General features: G+C 45.8%; 1 protein-coding gene across 1 annotated transcript; it reads left to right on the top strand.

Moving 5' to 3' along the window:
• The first annotated feature begins 730 nt into the window (after positions 1 to 730).
• Positions 731 to 16,489, top strand: TMED10 (transmembrane p24 trafficking protein 10). The gene is made up of 5 exons (XM_059850007.1): positions 731 to 985; positions 4,976 to 5,096; positions 9,436 to 9,509; positions 13,687 to 13,813; positions 14,253 to 16,489. The coding sequence occupies exons 1-5, from the start codon at positions 758 to 760 to the stop codon at positions 14,372 to 14,374; spliced, it is 672 nt and encodes a 223-aa protein (XP_059705990.1). The 5' UTR covers positions 731 to 757; the 3' UTR covers positions 14,375 to 16,489.
• Positions 16,490 to 20,486: the final 3,997 nt, after the last annotated feature.

Here is a 20,486-nt window from a genome sequence, read left to right as displayed (position 1 = left end):
AGCTGCACTGCCAGGCCAGGAGGCTGGGGATGGAGACGATGTTGTGCCAGGGGAAGCAGCAGCCGAAAGACGGTCAGTGGTTACCTAATCCTGTCTTCCTAAAGAGTAAAATGTGTCAAGAAGGAAAAAAAAAAAAAAAGAAAAAAAGAAAAAGTAGATCTGAGTGTATGCTGGAAAAGGAGAGGAAAAAAAATAATGCACTGTCTTCAAAAAAATTATCATAATTTTATTTGCTGTTAAAAACGCTTGGATACTCCTATTGAATGGTATTTGCAAGGCACTGATGCAAAGAAGAGACTGATAAAACTGATTTTTTTTGTGTGAAGAAGAGGGAAGTTACTCCTCAAACAATGAAAACCCCCCCATACAATAAACAGCGAGCGTGTCTCCCAGTGAAGGACCTCAGCCGCCAGGCCCGCCAGGCAGCCTCACGGAGATCCAGACTGCTGCTCCATCCCCAGAATGCTCCTGCGCCTCAGAGCACGGTTCCGTTTTCCTCTAATTTTCCAACTCCTTAACAAGCGAAACCATTATTAGTCGCTCCCCCCCGTTATTACTGGATTAACTTCATTACTCATTTATTTCATAACGAAACAGCCCCCCCGAAGGGTCACGCCTCGGCGCCGCGGCCCGCACCCCTCAGCCCGCGCCCCGTCAGGCGGCCCAGCCAGGCCCCGCCCCGCCGTGACGCAGCGGCGGCGGCGGCGGTCACGTGCGGCGGAGGCAGGCCCGGCCCGCCGCACTCGGAGCCGCCGCCATGCCGCTGCCGCCGCTGCCCGGCCGCCCCCGCCTCGGGCGGGCCCCGCTCCCGCCGCTGCTCCTGCTGCTCCTGCTGGTGGGCCCGGCGCGGCCCATCTCCTTCCAGCTGCCGGGCAAGGCGCGGAAGTGCCTGCGGGAGGAGATCCACCGCGACACGCTGGTCACGGGCGAGTACGAGATCAGCGCCCCGCCGGGCTCCTCCACCGGACCCTCCGCCAACCTCAAGGTGCGGCCCCGGCCGGCCGGGAGGGCGGGGGTGGCCGGGGCGGACGGCGCGGCCCCGCCTCCCATCGCCGGCCGTGCGGGGCGGGGATGGAAGGACGGAAGGAAGGAAGGGGTGACGTGTTCCACGCGTGACACCGGCCCACGCGTGAGCCGACAGCCTCCCGGCCCCGGCCTGCACCGCGCCGGGGACTCGCCCTGTGCCAGGGGCCACCAGCCCGCCCAGGAGCTCCGGGTGCTGGGCAGCGAGGGACCAGGGCAGCGTTTTAGCTTGAGCCAAATAGGAGCTTTTTCTCCCCGAAGATCGGGTTGCAACGGCCCGTCCCGCAGTCTGCCATTTAATCCGCACACGGTGCAGATTATCCGGCGCCTGGCGAGATGGGCCGCTGCGATAAGGCTGTAGCCAGGCTGCTGACACCGTGTGAACAAGAAAGAGTTATGGTGACGTGGCTTTCCGAGGGCTTCTCCATGCGTAGGGCCTGGGACAACGGGATCCTGGCACAGTGGAGTGGGGGCTGAGAAAATTTTGCTGTACCAGGTTCTGGTACCCAAAATGGCTGTTCTCATCTTGCTGTGTCGCGGCTTGCATTTATTTTAGGTAGGCAGATATTTGCTGCAGGGAAGAAAATGATCCTGAAGAATCTTCAGGAAGTACAGGATTGGCAGAATATTCATGACACGTGTGACACGCAGCTATAAAATTTCAACAGCTTCACTTTAATTCAACAACTTCACTTAAATTCTGCCCGCAATCTGCCTTTCCTAGGCGTTCTTCAAAATTCCAACCTAGCTGATTAAGGTCTGTTGCTACATAGTCAGTTCATTACAAGACTTCTGCCCCCTTTTTTATTTCTGTCTGCATTTCCAAAGATTTCAATAGTAAGCATGCAAACAGAGACAGAATGATCTGCTCAGGAGTTTCTGAACTTGGTGTTCTCGAGTATTTCAGACCTCCTGAAACCAGGTTGCCTTTCCAGCATCTGCCTACCAATGCCTGAAGGCCCTGGCATTATTGACAGTTGTACTTGGTTATGGCTAGGGAAGGCTTCTTCTGGAGTCCTACTTTTTTAAAAATCGTGTTGTTCTGTTCTTGCTTCATTTGTTAGAGGAAACTCATCTGTGTATAGGCAGGGCCAAGCAGCAATAAGGCTTTAAAATATGGATGTGGTATTTGCCTGGTAAAGCACATGTATTTGAGATGGTGTGCCATGTTCCCATCTGTCTCTTACTGCTTGGGAACGAAGCCTCCTGGTTCTCAGGTTGCCCACTCTTAGGTCACTTGACCCGAAGGTCTCTTCCAAAACTCACTTTTATGACACAGGACTTACCTAGGGAGGTGATGGTGAACCAGTGAATCCCATGTTTGAGTCTTGGTTGGCTTTGCTGATGAAGCTGGTATCTGGGTCATACTGCTTATAGAAGTTATTTTTTGTTCAACCCATAAAATGTAATAATTTTTAAAAGTCATCATTTTTAAAAGTCAGTTGGAAAAGCTACAGAGGAGAAAAAATAGCGTATGCAGTTCTTGCTTTCCTTCTTATTGTTCACGTATGCTGTGTCCTCCCAATATGCTGGGCTTGTTATAAGTGCTGAAACATCTCTGATAGGTGCCTGCTTTCTCTGTGGTCTGTGTGGGAAGGGTCAGTTCAGGGTATGATGTCTGCAGGTACTCTCTCTTCTGCACTGGATGGTCTGCTCTGTCCCCTTGGATTGGGCCACCGAACAGGGGAGGGAGGAGGGTGGTAGTTAATTGTGTCCAGGCTCAGTTCGGTTCCTGCGGTGAGCTGGGATCTGTGTGTGTGAGAGCCCAGCGCTAACAGTGGCACCCTCTGTTTTGGAGGAATCCGCGGGCCCTGCCAGCTGCCTGCTGCGGGGGGCGTTGGGCGCCTGAGCTCTCTTTGGCAGCCACGTGCCTCTGCCCCATTGTCCGGCCCGACCGTATCGGGCTGTTTGTCAAGGACAAACAATGCCCTGTCTGTAGGGGATTGCCTTACCGTAAATAACGTTAGAGTAGCATGAAAAATTCCTTTCAGGCCGACTCCCCCACAAGCGTTCTGTCTGGGCTATTAGCAGCTTCTCCTGCCCTCGCACACCCGGCTGAATGGGCAGTGTATTTGGCTGATTTGGGTAATGCTATTCAGTTTTGATGAAAGCGGATAGCAGAGCTTTTGCTGTCCAGAATGCTGTTCACAAGCTGCAAAGGGCAAAAGTGGATCAAGCTGCATAAAGATTAGCTCTGGTGCCTACAGAGGCATAGGAAAATAGTGCTCAAAGTAATAGGGGCATCTGAGAGCTACGTTGTTCTCACTACTTTTTGTGATGGAGAACCTGGTGCGTGGAATGTATGGTGTCATGCTGATGAGGCATCTTCGTTAATTATGACCCCTCCACTAAAATAGCACATGCCGCGTCTGAAACATACAGAGTCCTTTACTGCAGAAGGGCCTGCTCAGTTGGGCCCAGTGCTTCCCAGTGACTCCCAGTGCCTGGTGGCTTGTGGCAAGGCGATGGCCCCACAGCTGCCTGCACCTGGCTGTGCAGGCGTGCTTTCGTCTGCTTGCCACTTGAAAACAGGTACAGCTCTGAGATGCTGCATGGGGAACAGTGCTCCTCATGGTTCTTAGACACTTGACAGCATATGGTTCAGGGGCAGCTACAACAAATCTCTTAGAAGGCCATTGTGGGATAATGTGTATATAGAGGAGGCTTGTTCCTAAAGTCTTGCCTGCTATGGTTTATACCATAAAGTGTGAGAGTTTTTATAGTTGATTGTTTTTCCTGCCTGGTGCAGCAGCTCTCATCCATGAGTAGGTCCACGCTTGTTTCAAATCCAGTGCCAGGGAGTTAATTAAGTGCTTTAATAAGAATAAAGAGTGTTTCTGTAGAGTAGTTCTGGGGACGTAGCCCTTTTGCATGGCCTTTGTACAGGGAAAAAGGCTGGAATAAAAGAGAATGTCTGATTTACCTTTTCCATGCTACAAATTATTTTGTGTACTTTGGTCTTATTATTAAAATTATTCCCAAGCTTTTTACTTTCTTCATCTCTTAAGACTTTCAAAGACCCCTAGAAACTTTAGTGTCCATGCTGTTTCAGACATACCTGTTAAAAATTAGCATTGAGGGAAAGTAGGAAGCCCTCCAGTGGAATACACGCTGTTCGTTTTCATGCAGTGTTGTAACACCTTCCGTTTTTTTCACCCCTCTCCCCAGTCAGAGTGTTTCAGCTGGATGGAGCCTTTAATTGAGCACAATTATTCTCAAGTTTGCGTCATGAAATGCGTGTCCTTTCTTTTTTTGTTGAAGCATTTTTGTAGACCTTCCACAGTTTTTGCCTATTCTTAGTAGTTTTATAGACTTAGTGCAAAGCAGTCATTATTCTGTCTGTGGAGTCTGAATTGTCCTCTGAAGTGGCCACTTTTATGGATCTTGGCACCCAAACCTTGTGTAATTCAGGGCCACACTCATGGTTCGTTTCTAGAGGAACAGATGTACCCTTCTCCATTTCATCTTCTGGGGAATGTGACTCTTGTCCCATAAGTCTTCTCCCTATCTCTGTTGCTATGGGAATTCATGAATTTTGCTTGCAAAATAAAGGCAATGAATGGCAGTTTGGTTCAGCTACAGTTCTTACATGTAGTCTATATTTGGGATTCATAGGAGGAAGAGAAATTAGTGGGTTTCAGTTTGGGATTTTTTTGATTCTTTGGTCTATAGATTTTTGGTGGGTTTTTTTTGTGGGGGGTGTTGTTTTTTGGTTGATTGGTGGTTTTTGGATCTAAGAGTCAATAATTACTTCTTAGTCACTCTGACTTTGTCAGCTCCTGGTGTGGATGAGGAGGGGAGGAATTGATGTAGTCACAGAGAAGGAGGGAAACTGTTGAAAGGAGAAAGCAGCAGATCCAAAGGGGAGGCTAGTATTACTCTTGCTGCACAGGCAGCATGAGCTCACGGCAGCAAAGTATTGTGTTTCTTACCTTCATTGTTCCTCTTACAGATAACTGACTCAGCTGGGCACATCCTGTATGCCAAGGAGGATGCCAGCAAGGGCAAGTTTGCCTTCACCACTGAAGACTATGATATGTTTGAGGCCTGCTTTGAGAGCAAGCTTCCTGTGGGTAAGTGAAATGAAAGCTGTGCTGGCTGTTTCTAGCTTCTGATTAAGTTTACATGGCTGTGTGGATTAGGAATATGAGTAAAGCGGTCCACAGAACACTTTTTGACTTTTAAAGCTGATCTTCAGGAGGTTGTGGCCAGTCTCACTGCAGAACATCTGCTCTGTGTGTTGCATCTGAAGTAATAGTCTGTGGTTGTTGTGTAGAGCACTTGGGTTTCCTCTGAAAAGGGAATTGGGCTTTTCTCCTGCAGAGGTCACCACAGTTGCAATGAGAGGCAGTACCAGTGAGCAAACCACACGTCTTTTGCCAGTTCATGCTTCTCCCCATCTTGCAGTTGAGCCAGGGCAGAACTGGGTGCCATCATCTCCAGGACCTCTCTTTCACCCCAGAAGGCCATTTCTTCTCCATTTGTTAGAATGTGATCTATGCACAATGTGTTTTTGGTAGCTATCCTGTGATAGGTTGACAACTGTTTAATGAGGTTGGATTGTGTGTGTAAAGGGAATGTGTCCTTGATTTGCACCCACAACTGCTCTTGAGGTGGTCAATAAAGGGAAGGGGAAATGAGCAGGGACGTCAGCTTTGCATTTGTGCTGCAAGGATGGTTGCCTAACGAGGGCTGAGGCTTGTTTCCTGTGAGTGTGACGCATGTATTGCCCGAGCTCAGCTTCAGGACAAACGTGCTGAAAGTGGCCAACGTGGGCTCTAGTTTCATCAGTGGTGCTCTGAGTGCATGCAAGTTTGTAGGTGCTCCATCTTCTCAGAGTTCTGGTCCTTGGGCCCAGTTTTTCTTAGGTTTTATCCTAAAAGATCCCAGAGTGTTTCACAGAACTTTCACTAGCAGCATTCCTTAAATCAGTTGAAAGGCAGCTGCTGTTTTGCTATTTCTGCTCTATATACAAGATGTAAATAGTTTGCAAGTTGAATAGAAGTTTACAGAAAAAGAAGGCTATATTCTTTGCTGGGATTGGGAGGGATCTGGAACACCTCTTCTATGGTATTTTACAGATAAAATAGTGATTCCAAATGCACAGGATTATATTTTTATTTTACTCCAAAGGTAGGACTTCCAAATGTTCCCTAACACATTGAGACATGCAGGCACTAGTGACTCATCTGGGAGTCACTCATGCTATTTACTTTCCAACACCTGGGTATTTGAGAAGTCTCCAGACAGTCCTGCAGACCTTTTCATACCTTCCATGTGATCACACACTGAAGTGGGAAAGGTTTCTTTCTTTAGTTGTGTCTAGACTCTTAGTTCGGTGCTTTAGAGCAGAAGTTTTTTGCCTAGTCTGAGCCCTTACAACTGTTTTGATTGTAGCAAATGTTTGTTCCCTGACTCCTTTGTTGCAAGTTTGTTTTAAAGCTTTCAATATGGTTGAGGAGTAAGTATTTCTAAATGCAATTTCTACCTTGATGACCTGTGGGGCACTGAGCTGACAAAATATAGAGCTCATCAACTGAGCAACTGGATCCTCTTCTGGAGGCTTTATTTAGACCCAGGTGCCCCAAATTCTACCTGGAGTATCTGCAGACCTCCCATGTCTGTGCTGGAAGTCAAGGAAGTATTAAAGTAAGGGACATGACACTGTGAGGCTTGATCATCTGCAGGACTTGGTTAAGGTACTTGGAAAGAAGTAACCACATCACAAGGAAGTACCTTGTTTCCTCTGTGAGGTCAGCATGGGAGTGGGGGAACTTACCAAGCCTGTTTAATTCCCATATTTCTCTTTAAAGATTAGGGTCTTTTTCCCAGTCTCATCAAGTAAGTAATCAGGACTTAGGGCAGCAGCCAAGGAGGATGTTTGTGGAGTATTGAAAGAGACAAACTGTTGGTAGAGGAAACCTAGAGCAGTTGGATCTTAAGGGTCCAAGCAACTGGGATTTCTCAATCCCTAACCACAGAAATGAGGAAGAGGAAGTGAGAAAGAGATCCTGTATCGAGGGTTCACCTTATCAGAGTGGAGGAGTTCTTAGGGTGCTTCTTGGAGCTGTGGGTATTTGCATGATGGGCTTTTTACCCTCTTCCAGGCAGTATAGTCCTGTCTTCCTGACCAGTGCTCTGCTCCCAGGCACATTTATTCTCCCATGATATGCTGATCTCAGGTGATCAGCCTGGCCTCACTGCATTCTCCCTTTAGGGCTCTTCTGTGAGCTAATCTTTAACTATATGCTCCTTCTGTAATCGTTCTCTTCCCAAACTTTAAGAGTGTTAGGACTCATTTTTTTTGTAATTCCTGTGGGAAAATTTTTTGGTTTTCAGTTCAACCATCCTGCTTTTCCACTGACTTTGTAAATTAAGAGCTCCCCTAATTTCCCAGGAAACAGTTCAGTGCTCATGTGAGATGACCTCTTGAAGACCTGAGGAGTGTAGGTATCAGGAATGTAGGCATCAGTTTAGTTCATGATCTCTGAATCTCTACTGTTTTTCTCTTTGCTGCTGATCCAGCTTGCTGTGCTGAGCCTTGGCTGCCAGAGAAGCAAGGGGTTTCAGAGGATTTGATGACTGTGAAGGGAGCTGCCTTGGGCTTAGTAAACTTATAGGAGAGCAGCTTGAGTTTTTCCCTGCCAGTTCCTGACAATGTTGGCCTCTTGCAAAATGTCTGCTCTCTGTCCCTTTGCACGTGGCAGCTTTAGGGTTTCTGGTTTCTTACTGCCTCTTGGCGGCTCTCCCTTCCAGTCTAGCAAATTAATTCTTCTAGCTCTGTTCTGTTCACTAGTCTTCTAATCTTTCTCATCTCTTCCTGCAAACTTCAGTTCTCAAATCAAGTTGCTGTAATTTAAAAAAAACCTCTCACTGAACTGTATGCTGTGAATATTTTCTACAGGTACTGTTGTCTGTCCTACCTGCCTATCTCCATGCGTGCCAGTAACGTGTGAGGCATAAGCAGTCAAAACTTGTGTCTGGGGAAAGGAGTACTCGTCAAATCTATTGACCAGCCTGTCTGTTAAAGAACAGTGCTGGGACTTCAGGGGATACTTGCAGTAACCAGTCTTTTATAAGAAAACAGCAAAATTCCATTCTAATCATAATTTATCTGTTGTTCTTGTATAGTGCATTCCCATAAAGAAACTTAGGAAGCGTTTTGTAGCCGATGAGCACCATCTTAGTGAATTATTCACTGTCCTGCTAGCAGTAGAAGGTGATTCTACTCTGGTATTGAAGAGCTGTTCGGTGGGTGGGTAGAAAAAAAAATTTGGGATGTTGTATCAAACATCTGGAATACTTCCTAGTTCTAACTGGAGTGACCCACCATAACCTGTACATTGAATTTGTTTGTGGACTGAGGGAATGCCCACCTGGCAGCCTTCTGAGACAAAATGTGAGTATTGGACATGCTCCTGGATAGAGACTCTGAAATTCATAGTTTAAGTAAATTCAGACCTTGTGTTTTGCTGGCAGCCAGTTGAGGACAGCTGTATGTCCCAACATGCTGGGATTTGGAAATGTGTTACATACAGACATTTTCTTGGTGGGTGGTAGAGAATGATACTCAGATAAGCTGATGTGCAGCATTTTTGAGAGCATCTGATCTGACTTTCTTATTTTTTTTTTCCTCTTGTGAATGTTCTCAGATGTGACAGTTTGTAACAGTTGAAAGAAGCTATAAGCCTCAGGTTTCCCTAGCCTGGAGGTATCAACCTTGAAAGATACCTACTCTGCTGGTGACGGCAGCCTTATGTGCTGTTTGTGTGGCTCCAGCTGGCAGCTCTCTGAGGCAGTGTTTTCCCAGCTTCAGAAGCCTCTTGCTATCTTGGGGTTTGCATTAGCAGTGTGGTTCTTGGCTATCTGAGATGGTAAAGGGATTGCCTTGGCTTCTGCAGATATTCCAGCATGTAAGAGTCAGTAGTCCTCATAGGCCACCTTCCTCAGTTGGAGCAGTTTATCAGTTGCTCCTTTGAATGCCATTTACAGCCATTTAAAGCCATTTACAGCCCCAGTAACCTTGACACATTGTTTGTTCACTTCCTGTGAACGTGGGCCTCCCAGTTGAATATTTGTCCCTCCGGTGACTTGTCTTTCACTAGGCTATCTCATAGCAGCTGGTGTGTGTGTTCTAATCCTCTGCAGTTTTTACAGTGATTTGCATCTTGTAGACACTCAGTGCTTTTGGTTACAGCTTGTTCTCATTATATTTGGGAGGCTCTCCTTCAGCCAGGATTTATTGTGAAGTCTCTGTATTTTTAGGCTGGACTGTGCTGCCTCCGCAGTTAGCTGCAGACATGGAGGGAGCGGAGGGGAGGGATTTGAGTTCTTCCTCACTGGTGGGAAGAGCTGGTGATTTCCTGGCAGGCTGAATGTTTCACACAAGGAATCCTTTCATTATGCTTCCAGGAACAGGGAGGATGCCGGACCAGCTCGTGACTCTGGATATGAAGCATGGCGTTGAGGCAAAGAACTACGAGGAGGTATGTCCCCTGGCTGCCTGCACTGCAGGCTTCCCTTTCCCAGCAGTCACGTGATGCTTTTGTAGATCTGGGCTCATGATGGGAAGCTGTTTTCCCAGTGGTGATGAAAGCCTGTCTGCAAACTACAATTGCAGTGAAGCTTTGTGTGTTATGGGAGAGAAAAGAAAAAAGACAAACATCAACTAGAATTGATTCTGTACTCTGGGAACTGGAGACTGTGTGAATTTCTTCACTAGGACAGCATGACCCAGCTTCTGGGCATAGGTATTTAGAGGCAACAAGACACTGAGAGGTGAAGTTTCCCCAGCTCCTGCAGCAGAGGTCATCTGAATTTAATATCGGACCCTCTCTTAAAGGTCAAGTTTCAGTGTTAACTGTTCTTACCTTCCTGGCTGTAAGATGTACTGGCTCAGCAGGCCTGAAATGGCTTTTGTGTGTTTCTAAAAACTGGCAGTGTATCAATGTAAAGGTGTTTAGCAGAGTAGTAGCTGCTGTGAAATGGGTATTTGGTTTGAAGGCGTGACATTGGAAATAGGGATAAAAGCCTCAACATTTCCATCTTAGGAGGACATAGCTTGCTTAGGCCCAAGAGCTGGCTGTAGAGTAGCTGTTACTTTGTGGCTGAGACAGTCCTGACTGGTTTGGATGCTGAATTTTTATGGCAGCTATCATGCTTTTGGCTCACTAGAATTTGGGATCAGTCATCCCCCAGTACAGAGCCTGGGCCTGAGAAAATGAGAATTATTGGCGGAGAAAGAGTCCTGCAAATGATTGCTGTGTCCACTGTGCATAAGGGCATGGGAGATGCTGTAGAGAAGAGTGGGTAGCACAGGAGGCTGTGCATGGTTCCAGATAGAAAATTAACAAAAATCTGAGACGGTAATGCTGGTGTTTTTATATCCTTTCAAACTTTGAGCTGTCTGGTCTTGCGTAGTTTAAGTTGGCTGGGAGCACTTCCGATGTGGACTGTAAGGAGATGCTTGGGGTCAGGGAAGAACAGAGCAGTCATAGCTTAAGTCAGTCTGGAGCACATCCTACATGGAGAGTAAAAATGTGCTGGGGGTCAGGGAAGAGTGGAGCACTCATAGGCCCAGCTGTTTATCAACCTGCTACTGAGGGATTGCAAGATGTTGAAATTTTATGGGGTGAATGAATCCCTGAGAGCATAACTGGGAGGATTGTTTGCTATATTTACAAAATCCCTTTAAATACCACCCCACAGCATACTCTAGAGTTACTTTACTGTAGTGCTACCTAGAAGCACCATTGCTGTGCAGAAAAGTTCTCTTATGCCTATGTATCTACATAGTCACTGGTTGTACTGATAAAACTGTCTTGGAATAAGTGCATCTCTTATGCTCATTGAGGGAAGAGGTCCATGAACAAATACAAGAAAAGAAGAATTTAGACTTGCAGTCCCACTTGATACCAAATGCAGATCTTGGCAGCCCTGGCAATCGTGCTTGACTTGTGAGGACCTCTCAAAGTTGTAGACTGTATTGAGCCTTGTTGAACAGATGTCTACAAAGGACTCAAACTGACTTATTATTTGTACAGCTGCTATAGATGTTTAACTGTTTACTGTCATAGTTGTGAGTTTTGGCTTGACAGGTAAGGTCTCAGAGGGCAGGAATGTTGCTTGAGTTTCTCTTGTGGAATTGTAGCCTTTTTGAGCCTTTTGCTTGTGGTGTTCATGTGTTGTTGGGTACCAGTGACCTGTTGTACAGCCCTAGTCCTTCTTGTTGAATTGCTGCAAGTAGACTCGATTCAGGGAGTTTAATGAGGGTCACTGATACTGTCCAAGTCTGGCTTTATAAACTTTCATAGACCCAGACATTCTGGGAGCAAAGCAGCTGGGATAGTGAGCCAGATTAGAAAAATCTAACTGCAATGTCATATCTTAATTATCTGTGTTTGGGAAGGATAACTTTATTCATTCAAGAAGTAGAAATGAAGATTTAAAAAAGTGAAAAGATTTCTGATGGCACTAAGAATGCTTGATGATCTAGGGTTTTTTTCCACATTGACTACTCCTTATCAGTTCTCGGCTGTAGTGTATCTCTTTCTATGCTAGAAGAGAGTTATGCTTTGACAAATCTTTAGGTGACCCCTGGGAAGCTCGTTGGAGTTGTTATCCTGGTGCTGATACTCCAGATATTGTTTCTAGGATGATGATGTTCCACCATCACAGATGCTTGGTGGGCTTTTTTACAAAATTTCTTGGAGTAGCTGTGCATATTGGGTTCATTAGGGGTAAAAGGTTCCAGGACTGCACAGGGAGGTTGTGGTGTTTAAGGAAAGACTGGACATGGTACTTAGTGCCATGGCCTAGTCGTTGTGGTGGTGCTGGGTCTTAGGTTGGATCACAGAGGTCTTTTCCACTCTGCTTGACTCTGTGATTCAGGATACGCATCTTGGAATACATGCAGGACTAAGAGCAGCTATTAGATTGTAGCTACACCTATTAAGAGCAGCTGAAGGTATGCAGATGGAGCAGATAAACCTTTTATGGTTTTTCCTAGTGGAACCCTTGTAGCCTTATGCGAATGAGGATATGAGCCCTCAAGGAAGATAATGGAGCTGGTCAGTGTGAGGCTAGCTTGTCAGTACAGCTGCCCAAGACCTTGTGTGTGTTACAGACCTGCTGCTCTAGCAGTGTCGGCAGAGTCTGGGCTGTAGACATGCAAACTCTGGTGCTAGTTTTTCAGCAAAGGTCTCTGCAGGCAGATATGTGTCCAGGCCACAGGGTTTTGTCATTACACAACCTATTCGCTAGAAAGCAGGAGGGGGTTAACCTACTCCTTCTTACCCCTCCTCTCAAACACTCCAAACTGACACTGCTGTGCTGGCAGAACTATAATATACAGCTTGCCTCAGCATATAAACCCTCAGATGATTGTTTGATGGCTTGCTGCTTGCTAGGATATGTGTGTCATGTGGAGACCCTTCAGTGGAAGGGCTGATTAGCTAGCACTGGCTTGGTCACGAGCATCTCTTCAGCTCTGGCTCTGATGCCCAGGCAGCTGCATCTGGGAGTGGCAGTTTGGGGATGCCTTTGTGCTGGGTGCCCTCTTGCCTGCCTGTCAGTGTGGATCACTGAGAGATGGCCATCATGCAGCTCATATCTGAATAATCCTGTGAGGCTGAGACTGGTGGTGAACTGCAGGTGCTTTGTGTGTTTTCTCTAACTCATTTTTCCTCTGCTGCATTACTTGGGGACACAGCATCTGGCCTTCATGGCAGGGGCCTGTCACTTCTTGCTAATAGTGACAAATTCTATTAAAGAACTGCAGTTACCCAAACCCTGGAGAAGGGTCAGGAATCGCAGTTAGCTTAGTGTCTTTGTGTCACAGGATTTATGTAATGCATGTGTCAGGTTATAGCCACAGCTGGGGCAGAGACACGTGTCTACACATTCAACTTGAACAGTTGCTGTTGTGTGCTGTGCTTTCTGATTAAATTTTGCAGCGGATTTTTGTTTTTGGATACCAAGCGTGTGAGCCGCGGGCCGGGCGTTGTGCACAGCAGTGATGTCCCGCCTGGCCCAGCGCTCCTGGGGGGTGCGGGTTGTTCCCGGAGGGAGCGGGGCCCGGCGGCGGCCCCGCAGCGCCACCCGGTGGCTCCGGGGTCCCTGCCAGGAGCCCGTGCTGCCCTGTCTGAGGGATAAAAGCCCCGAGCTCTTGTGGGATAATCAAGCTGCTACTGCTGGGAACCGGGCTGCCTGGGCTCTCTGGGGCATTAGCGAAGGGAGTGTCGGTGCTGATGGCCTGTGTGCCTATGGAGCTGTATCGGATACATAGGTAAGTTAGTCACCTGTATCTCAGTCTGTGACTTATACTCACTGGAGGTTTAGTCGTGTGGCAAGAGCTTCAACCCACTCCTCAGAAGCTAACTGTGAATAAGCTAACATGAAACCGAATAAGGAAGAAGTGTGCTTATATGCATGCTGTGCTCCTCCATTGTGTAGGAGGAGTAGTAGGAAAGTGTGTTTCAGAAAACAGGTGGGAGAAGTGATAGTGTTTTATGCAATGGTAGTTTCTGGCTCGTAGAGGTGTTTCCCGAGGGGAAGGATGCCCCAGATCTGTAGCGCGTGGGGAGGAGTGGTTCAAACTGACAGTAAAAACCCATGTGGGAGCTTTTGGTTTTGGTTCAGTGATTTGACTCTCCTGTTTTCTAGATTGCTAAAGTGGAGAAGTTGAAACCCCTGGAAGTAGAATTGAGACGTTTGGAAGATCTTTCAGAGTCCATTGTTAACGACTTTGCCTATATGAAGAAACGAGAAGAGGAGATGAGGGACACAAATGGTGAGAGACTGTGTGCCCCTTCAGAGGGATGGAACTCTAAAAACCCTAATTTCTGTTAAATGTGTTATTAGGGCAGTATTTGGAGATCAGGCAATTATAGTGGTCTCTGCCTGTTCTGTTCCTAGTAAGGGAAACCTGAAGCAGTCACTGAGTCTTGTTGTTCTGTCTCTAGAAATCATTTCTTTCTGTCTCCATTCTTAATGGGAATTACTCTGTTCCATTCAGTGTTGCTTATTAACCACAGCTTCACCTTGTTCCCTCTTATTATCCTTCTTGTTCCCTCTGCTTTTATTCTCAAGTGCTGCTTCTTCTCAGGTACCCTTGCCTTCATGCTATCTTGCTTTTGCATGGGGGAAGAGAAGAAGTCCTGGGAATTTTGCCATCTTGGGTGCATCCTGTGATGCCAGACTCAGGTGCAATGGTTTGTTGTCTGTTTCAGAGTCGACAAACACACGGGTTCTGTACTTCAGCATCTTCTCCATGTGCTGTCTCATCGGCCTGGCCACCTGGCAGGTTTTCTACCTGCGTCGCTTCTTCAAGGCCAAGAAGCTGATTGAGTAAAGGAGCAAATCTTCTTTCCCCTCTTCTCAGACCCAGCTGGACACCGCTGGGACCTAGCCATGGCCTCCTAGAGCCATCTCACAGAGGATACTCACTGACTGGAGCTTTTCAGGAGGAACTTGGACCTTAAAGGGGGAGGGGAGCCTGAACATCAGAGGCAATGGGGGACTTGTGAAAACCTGTTGGATGTTGAGGGTGGGGGAGGTCATGATGGGTTTGGGTATTCCTGGGGCAGCGACTAAATAAAAAAAGATGTTTCCATGACAGCTGCAGGAAGTTTTTTGCGCTGTCTATTCTCCTTCTATAATCATGGCTTGATGATGTCTCCCATCTGTCTTGTGACTGCAGTGTTATTCAGAACCACCTGACCCTGCTGTGCTCTTTAGGTGGCATGCAGGTCACACTGGGGCAGAGCAGGGAGATTCCCTGTCCTCACCAGCTGGGATCTAAGCCTCAAGTAAATGGAGATGAGTGCAAAGCAATAGGATTCATCATTCCAGCAGGGCCTGAGAATAGAGGGTCTTCCAAGGTTTGGTCCCAGTCGTGGACCTCTGTGTTTCTCCCTGTGGGAGCTGGTGTCTTTGTGCTGACAGGTCAGAGCACTTGAACATATGGTGATTCAGCCTGGAGGAAGGGGAGCCTTCTAAGGCTGGCTTGGAAGTGTGTTTGAGCTTGGAAAGAAGCCTGCTTTGCTCAAATAAGCTGTCCAGCCTTGGTCCCACCCTTCCCCCACATGTTTGTCTTGGATTTGCCTCTCTTGTTTTGAAATGGTGCAGCAGCTTTCCTGAAAACCTTGGTCAGGAAGAGCCTTTTGTGTGGGAGGCCTTGTTCAGATACAGTCACAGAGCAGATGGAAGCAGGTCATGCTAAGAAACTTGCTCTTACATTGAGAAGGAGACTTCTCATCTATCCAGGCAGCTGGCTGAATGTCATTTTATGAGACCTCAAAGCAGGGTGAGCTGATGCTCACGTGAGGCATGAGGGCCTGTACCCTGCATTGAGGTCTGAGGGTACAGTAGTTCTGTGCAGAGTAGCAGAGGAGTTGGAAGAATGTGGATGAACTGAAAAAAGGCAGTACAGGGTGGAAATAGGCTAATTCTACATCTGAGGGGACAGTCTGTACTGTGCCCTCAACAGACCTGTTATTTTCCTGTGCAGTACTAGATAGCAAGAGCCAGCAGTTTCTCACCATTGCTCAGCTGTCCAGATGGCACTATGTTAAAAAAGCCAGGCTGGGAAAAAGCGGGCAGGTTAACTTCCTGGACTTGTTGCAGTCTTTAGGCTGTGATTGCAATTCTGTCATTATCTCTGCATTCCTTCAGAACAAGTGGTTCAGCAGCACAGCATTCTGGTGTCCTGTGTCTAGATACCTCTGGGTAGGGATGGGGTTGTCGTGGCCCTGGCCCAGCCTAGCAGTTTCAAAAAAGCATAGTTTTATAATTTCTCACCTGAGTCTGATCTATTACTAGGAAGGAAACAGTTGTCCAGGGTGAGGCAGTGAAAAAGAGGATGTAAAGATGATCTCCTGTCATCTAAATACATTAGTTCTTTGCTATTCCCCAGTTCTTGGAGTTGTTAATTCCACTGCAAGTACTTTGATTGCTTTTAATTTGTTTGGTTTTTGATAAAGCCATATTAGGATCCTAAGTCCACTCCTCTGCCCTTGCATCCATTTTATCCTTGTATGTTTTTGAAAGCTGTTACAGTGCAGAACAGCAGCAGTGCCACAGGACTGAATTACAGAAGTCATTTGAAGGTAGTTTTAGGTCCTACAGTTTGAAGCCTGTCGATCTGTTAAGGTTTTGCTTTTGTTTTTATATAACTTGAAAAGACAGTACAAGAAAAAGTCTTTTCCAGTCTTGTCTGTTTTGATATCCTCTCCCCATCCTTATCTGAGTACAAAGTTATCTTCAAAATGATGGTGAGGCCTTAAGTTCCCCAGGTGACTGTTACACTCTCATCGTTCTGGTGTTATGTTTTGATCTTCACTGTACTGGAGTAGTTACTGGGGAGCAGGTGCGGGGGACTGGTGTGGATTTACCTGTAATGACTGTTTGGGAGACTTTTGTCAGCTTTCTCAAATAAAAATTTTTTGGGGAAAAACAACCCACCTCACCTTGTTGCCGTGAGTCTTGTCCTCTTTGTGCATGTTCCTACAGGCTCCTGTTCCCTGAAAGTTGACCTGTTGCAGGAAGTAGCAAGTAAACAGGCTCCCCACAAGCCTTAGGCTTCTCTAGTAACAATTAATTCTAGACTTGGGAATGGTGCACAAGCTTCTCTGTGGAGTTGGGACCAGGACAACAAGTGAGGTGTCCTAATACACGTTACCATTTTTGCCTTTCTCCCTCCCCCATTCTTAATTATATTGCTCTGTGGGGAGGAATTTTGAGGCTGGTAATGAAACAAGGGCTGGTGCTCTGGGGTCAAGATCCAATTTTTCACCATCAGCTCTCATGTAAAATTTTGTTCATTAAGACAAACAGAAGTACTTTCAGTTTTGTACTTTAGAGGAGACTGAAAACTGTTGCAAAGATGAGTTGATCCTATGTGAGTGGCAGATACTGAAGAGGGTGGTTAGGTATTTACTGAAATTCTTCAGATCTCCTCTGCTGACCCTGAGAGCCTTTTGTTACTCAGTAGCCAAGTGAAACATGCCACGTAACAAGACTGGGGACATAAAAATGCTGGATAACTAGTTAGTACTATCAGGGACAATTTCAGGAAGGGAAATTCCCAGATCCCTAGATAAGGATTAGCCTCTGCAAGTTCTTTCCCTGGATGAGTATTTTGAGTGTGTGAAATCATACAGCTGCTTGCATGCAGTAGGTTGGTAGTGGCTCTTGGTTGTTTTACAACACTGGGGATGCAGGGCTGGTGTCTTCGTTCCATTTTGCTTCTGGGAAATAGCCTAAAGTTGAGCTGTTAGAGATGCTTGGGTCTGAGCCCATCTTTGTGTGTGACAGATGCATCAGTGGTAAATCTGTGATTGCCTGTAGCAAACTGCATCAGACGTTTCTAGCCTCTTCCACCCACTTGTCAGTGTGACTAACGATTTAATTATCGCAGTACTTAACTCAGCACGTGAGCATTCCTAAGTAAGGTTTATCTTTGTGTGTTCTGCCAGCGTGGGCTGCGCCCTGTACAGAGTGCCCACTGCAGCTGCTGTTTGCGTACATGTGGGAGGGGATGAGCATTTTACACACTTGCTCATTTTTTAGAAGCTGCTCAGGTATGTGAGAAGTAACCCAATGTACAACATCTGTGTTGTCTTCTGACTGGCAGATGAGAGACATTTGACTCGAGCTAGTTTGGCAACTGGTTGTCATGATCATGAGGGGATTCCTGCCCATACATTTTGGTGGGCCCTGAGTCAGAGGTATGGGAAAGTAGCTTGGCCTCTCTTTACCTCTGTCATTTCATGTGGTATATTTTTGTCTCCCATATCTTTCGTTGTGTCCCTGTGCTGTACTTGTCTTTCAGGTGCCTGAGATGGCCATGATTTTAGTGAACAAAGTCTTTGGGAAATTAACTCTTAAGTTGAAGGTGTCTTATTGGGAAAGAGAGACCACAAACCTGAAATGGATAAATCTTTCAGAGGAGAAAAAAAAAGGTTGGGTCCAGCAAAGACTACAGGAGTTCAGTGTTGGCAGGTTTTTTCTGCTGCCCCTTACCCACTTGGAAAATTTGTCAGACTCGTGCTTGTTTTTTCTTCTCCCAAATCACTGCATGTGATGGTGTGGTAGGTAGGCAGACCAGAGCTAGGTAATCTTTCTCTGAAGAGGCTGGAGAGAGCAGAGGGTTTAGAAAAACTGTGGCTTTTCTTGGACCTTTCTGTTAAACTGAAACAAGTGACCCCAAGCCTTTGCCACTGCACTAAAACATTTGTATTTGCTCAGTAATGTTTGTAGAAATCCTATTTTGCTTTGCACTAGAAGGACTGTCAGGAGCTAGAAATTCCTCTATTCAGCTGCAGCTGAACTGATTTAAACTTTCTGCAAAACTCTAGTAACAGATTCCTGTCCTATTCTTCTATTGCCAGAGGTCCATCACTTCAAACTCAATGCATTAGCATCTGCATTTCAGCTTGCTGACACAGCCTGCCAGAGGAGCTGTGATCTCTTGGTGTCCATCCAGTGATCTTTGATGAGGATCATTGGTTTAGCTCGTGCTTGGAGAAAGCTAAAGGACTAATTTGTGTTGTACTTCAGTTTCTGCAATAAAATGTACATATTGAATAACTTCCTTTGGGGGCACATAACCCCCAAAAAAGCAATTACTGGACCATGCTCACATTGCTTTCTCTCACTTCCATGGTTTCCTGTCACTTAAATTACTTTCACAACTGGTATTCCTGAGGTAGCTTTCCCCTGAGCTTTTAAATTGCATTAGGTGATCTTTACATAAGCTGCACCAAGATGTTCTGTTGGAACTGTAATGGTAAGAACTTGTTTTTCCTTGGTTATTTGGTGGATGCTGTTCCTACAGCTGCCAGTAGATGAGGCAAGCAGAGGAGACAAGGTGCTTGTGTTTTCCTTCTATGACCCATGGCAGCTCTGGTCTGACCTGCTGCAGAGTTTTACCCTCTAGCATTTTCTCACCCGTACCAGCTGCTTGGGCTTTTATTTCCCCCAGTGTACTTTGTTTGGATAATCTTCCTTCACATGTAAAGTATTTGCTATATATATATGCAACAGGATTTTCATGGTGTTGTCTTCTTAACTATAATTAACTATGTAGATGCCTTGTCACTTCTTTCTCAGCATGGGCCAATTTTCCTTGTAATATGTGGGATGTTATTTCCTTATAAATATAACCAATGTACTGCCTTGACTCTGAAAACCATGAATGAGATCTTTGAAGTAAGGCAGATGCTTGCTATGATTTGGTTTAAATGACAGTTTTCCTACCCTTACCCAAATTCATCCTTCAATACTCATTTTGCAAGAGAGAAAATGACACGTTGCCCCTCGATGGGGCTTGATGGTCTGATTTCTTTAAATGCTTTAGTGAAAAATACAGTGTAAAGTCAGGTATGCATTCTTCAGTCATATTCCAATAAACCTAAGTGCAAGTGACTGCTACTTACCTTAGGGGCATTCTGCTGTGAGAACTACTGCCTGCTTCTTAAAGGGCAGTAAAGGCAATGCTGTGGGGTGGCTAAACCTGATCGTAGCTACTACTGTAAGCATTTTGTGGAAAAATTTGAAAGATACTGTAGATAATGATGGTCAAGATGGCTCTATTTTTCAAATAGGAACAATGAAGATTGACTTTTTCAATTAGTCTTCTGATTTTCTACAACTGCTCCAAATTCCTTAATCCCATTTTAATGAGATTTTTGTCATGTAGATTTTAAAAAAAAATTATTACTATTTGCCAGGTGACATTTTCCTAAGTACTCTTCTTCCATGGAAGGGAGCAAATGATCTTTAGCAAGACACATCTGAGCTTTTTCATGCATTACTGCAAGCTTCTTTATCCTAAAACTGACATGCTGTCTTTGCTGCTCCTAAGGACATCATCTTTGTATGGAGATAGTTTCAATGCACGACAAATAGGTGTTGATGTATAACTTACAAATAGGTGTATATAATGCCAAACAGCTCTTTAACCTTCAGCACCTTTCTAGGAGCATTGCTCATTCTTTCAAGCATCTTCCCAAAGTAGTGAAATAAGAGCTGAGTTCTGTTGTGCTTGGGTTTAGGGCTTTGTGCTTCAGCTCCTGAGGTCTCTTGTAAGCATTGGATCACCTGTCTTGATCTCACCTGTAGTTGTGACTGCAGAACCTTGAAAATAAAACATTGAAATTATGATGGTGTGCATCATTTGTGAAGAAAATGAATCACAAAGCTAAGATTAGGATTGCAAATACTTCTTCATGACAGAGAAGCAATTGCAGCTTCAGCTCTAAGATTTATGAAGCTTTTAGTTTATTTCTTTGTCAGAGCAAGAATCCATGAACTGAGTGGCACAGAGAGGAAGATGGCTATGCTTTATTAACAGTGTGAAATGTGTATCCACTGCAAGTGCTCTCACTACTCCAGCAGATCATTGTGTTTGGGGTACAGTCGTGGTGTTTATCCATGTCTATGTTCTCTCTTGTGTCAATTAT

This window comes from Haemorhous mexicanus, chromosome 6, assembly GCF_027477595.1.
Source record: "Haemorhous mexicanus isolate bHaeMex1 chromosome 6, bHaeMex1.pri, whole genome shotgun sequence".
Taxonomy (NCBI): Eukaryota; Metazoa; Chordata; class Aves; order Passeriformes; family Fringillidae; genus Haemorhous; species Haemorhous mexicanus.
The sequence above is the reverse complement of the archived record's forward strand: the minus strand, read 5'-3'. Positions and strand labels throughout refer to the sequence as shown.

Bases quoted from the DNA above. Each gene is read 5' to 3' on its own strand.
- TMED10 (XM_059850007.1), top strand. From the start codon at position 758: ATGCCGCTGCCGCCGCTGCCCGGCCGCCCCCGCCTCGGGCGGGCCCCG. The intron at 986-4,975 runs GTGCGGCCCCGG...TTCCTCTTACAG, and splicing joins GACCCTCCGCCAACCTCAAG to ATAACTGACTCAGCTGGGCA. The intron at 9,510-13,686 runs GTATGTCCCCTG...CCTGTTTTCTAG, and splicing joins AGGCAAAGAACTACGAGGAG to ATTGCTAAAGTGGAGAAGTT.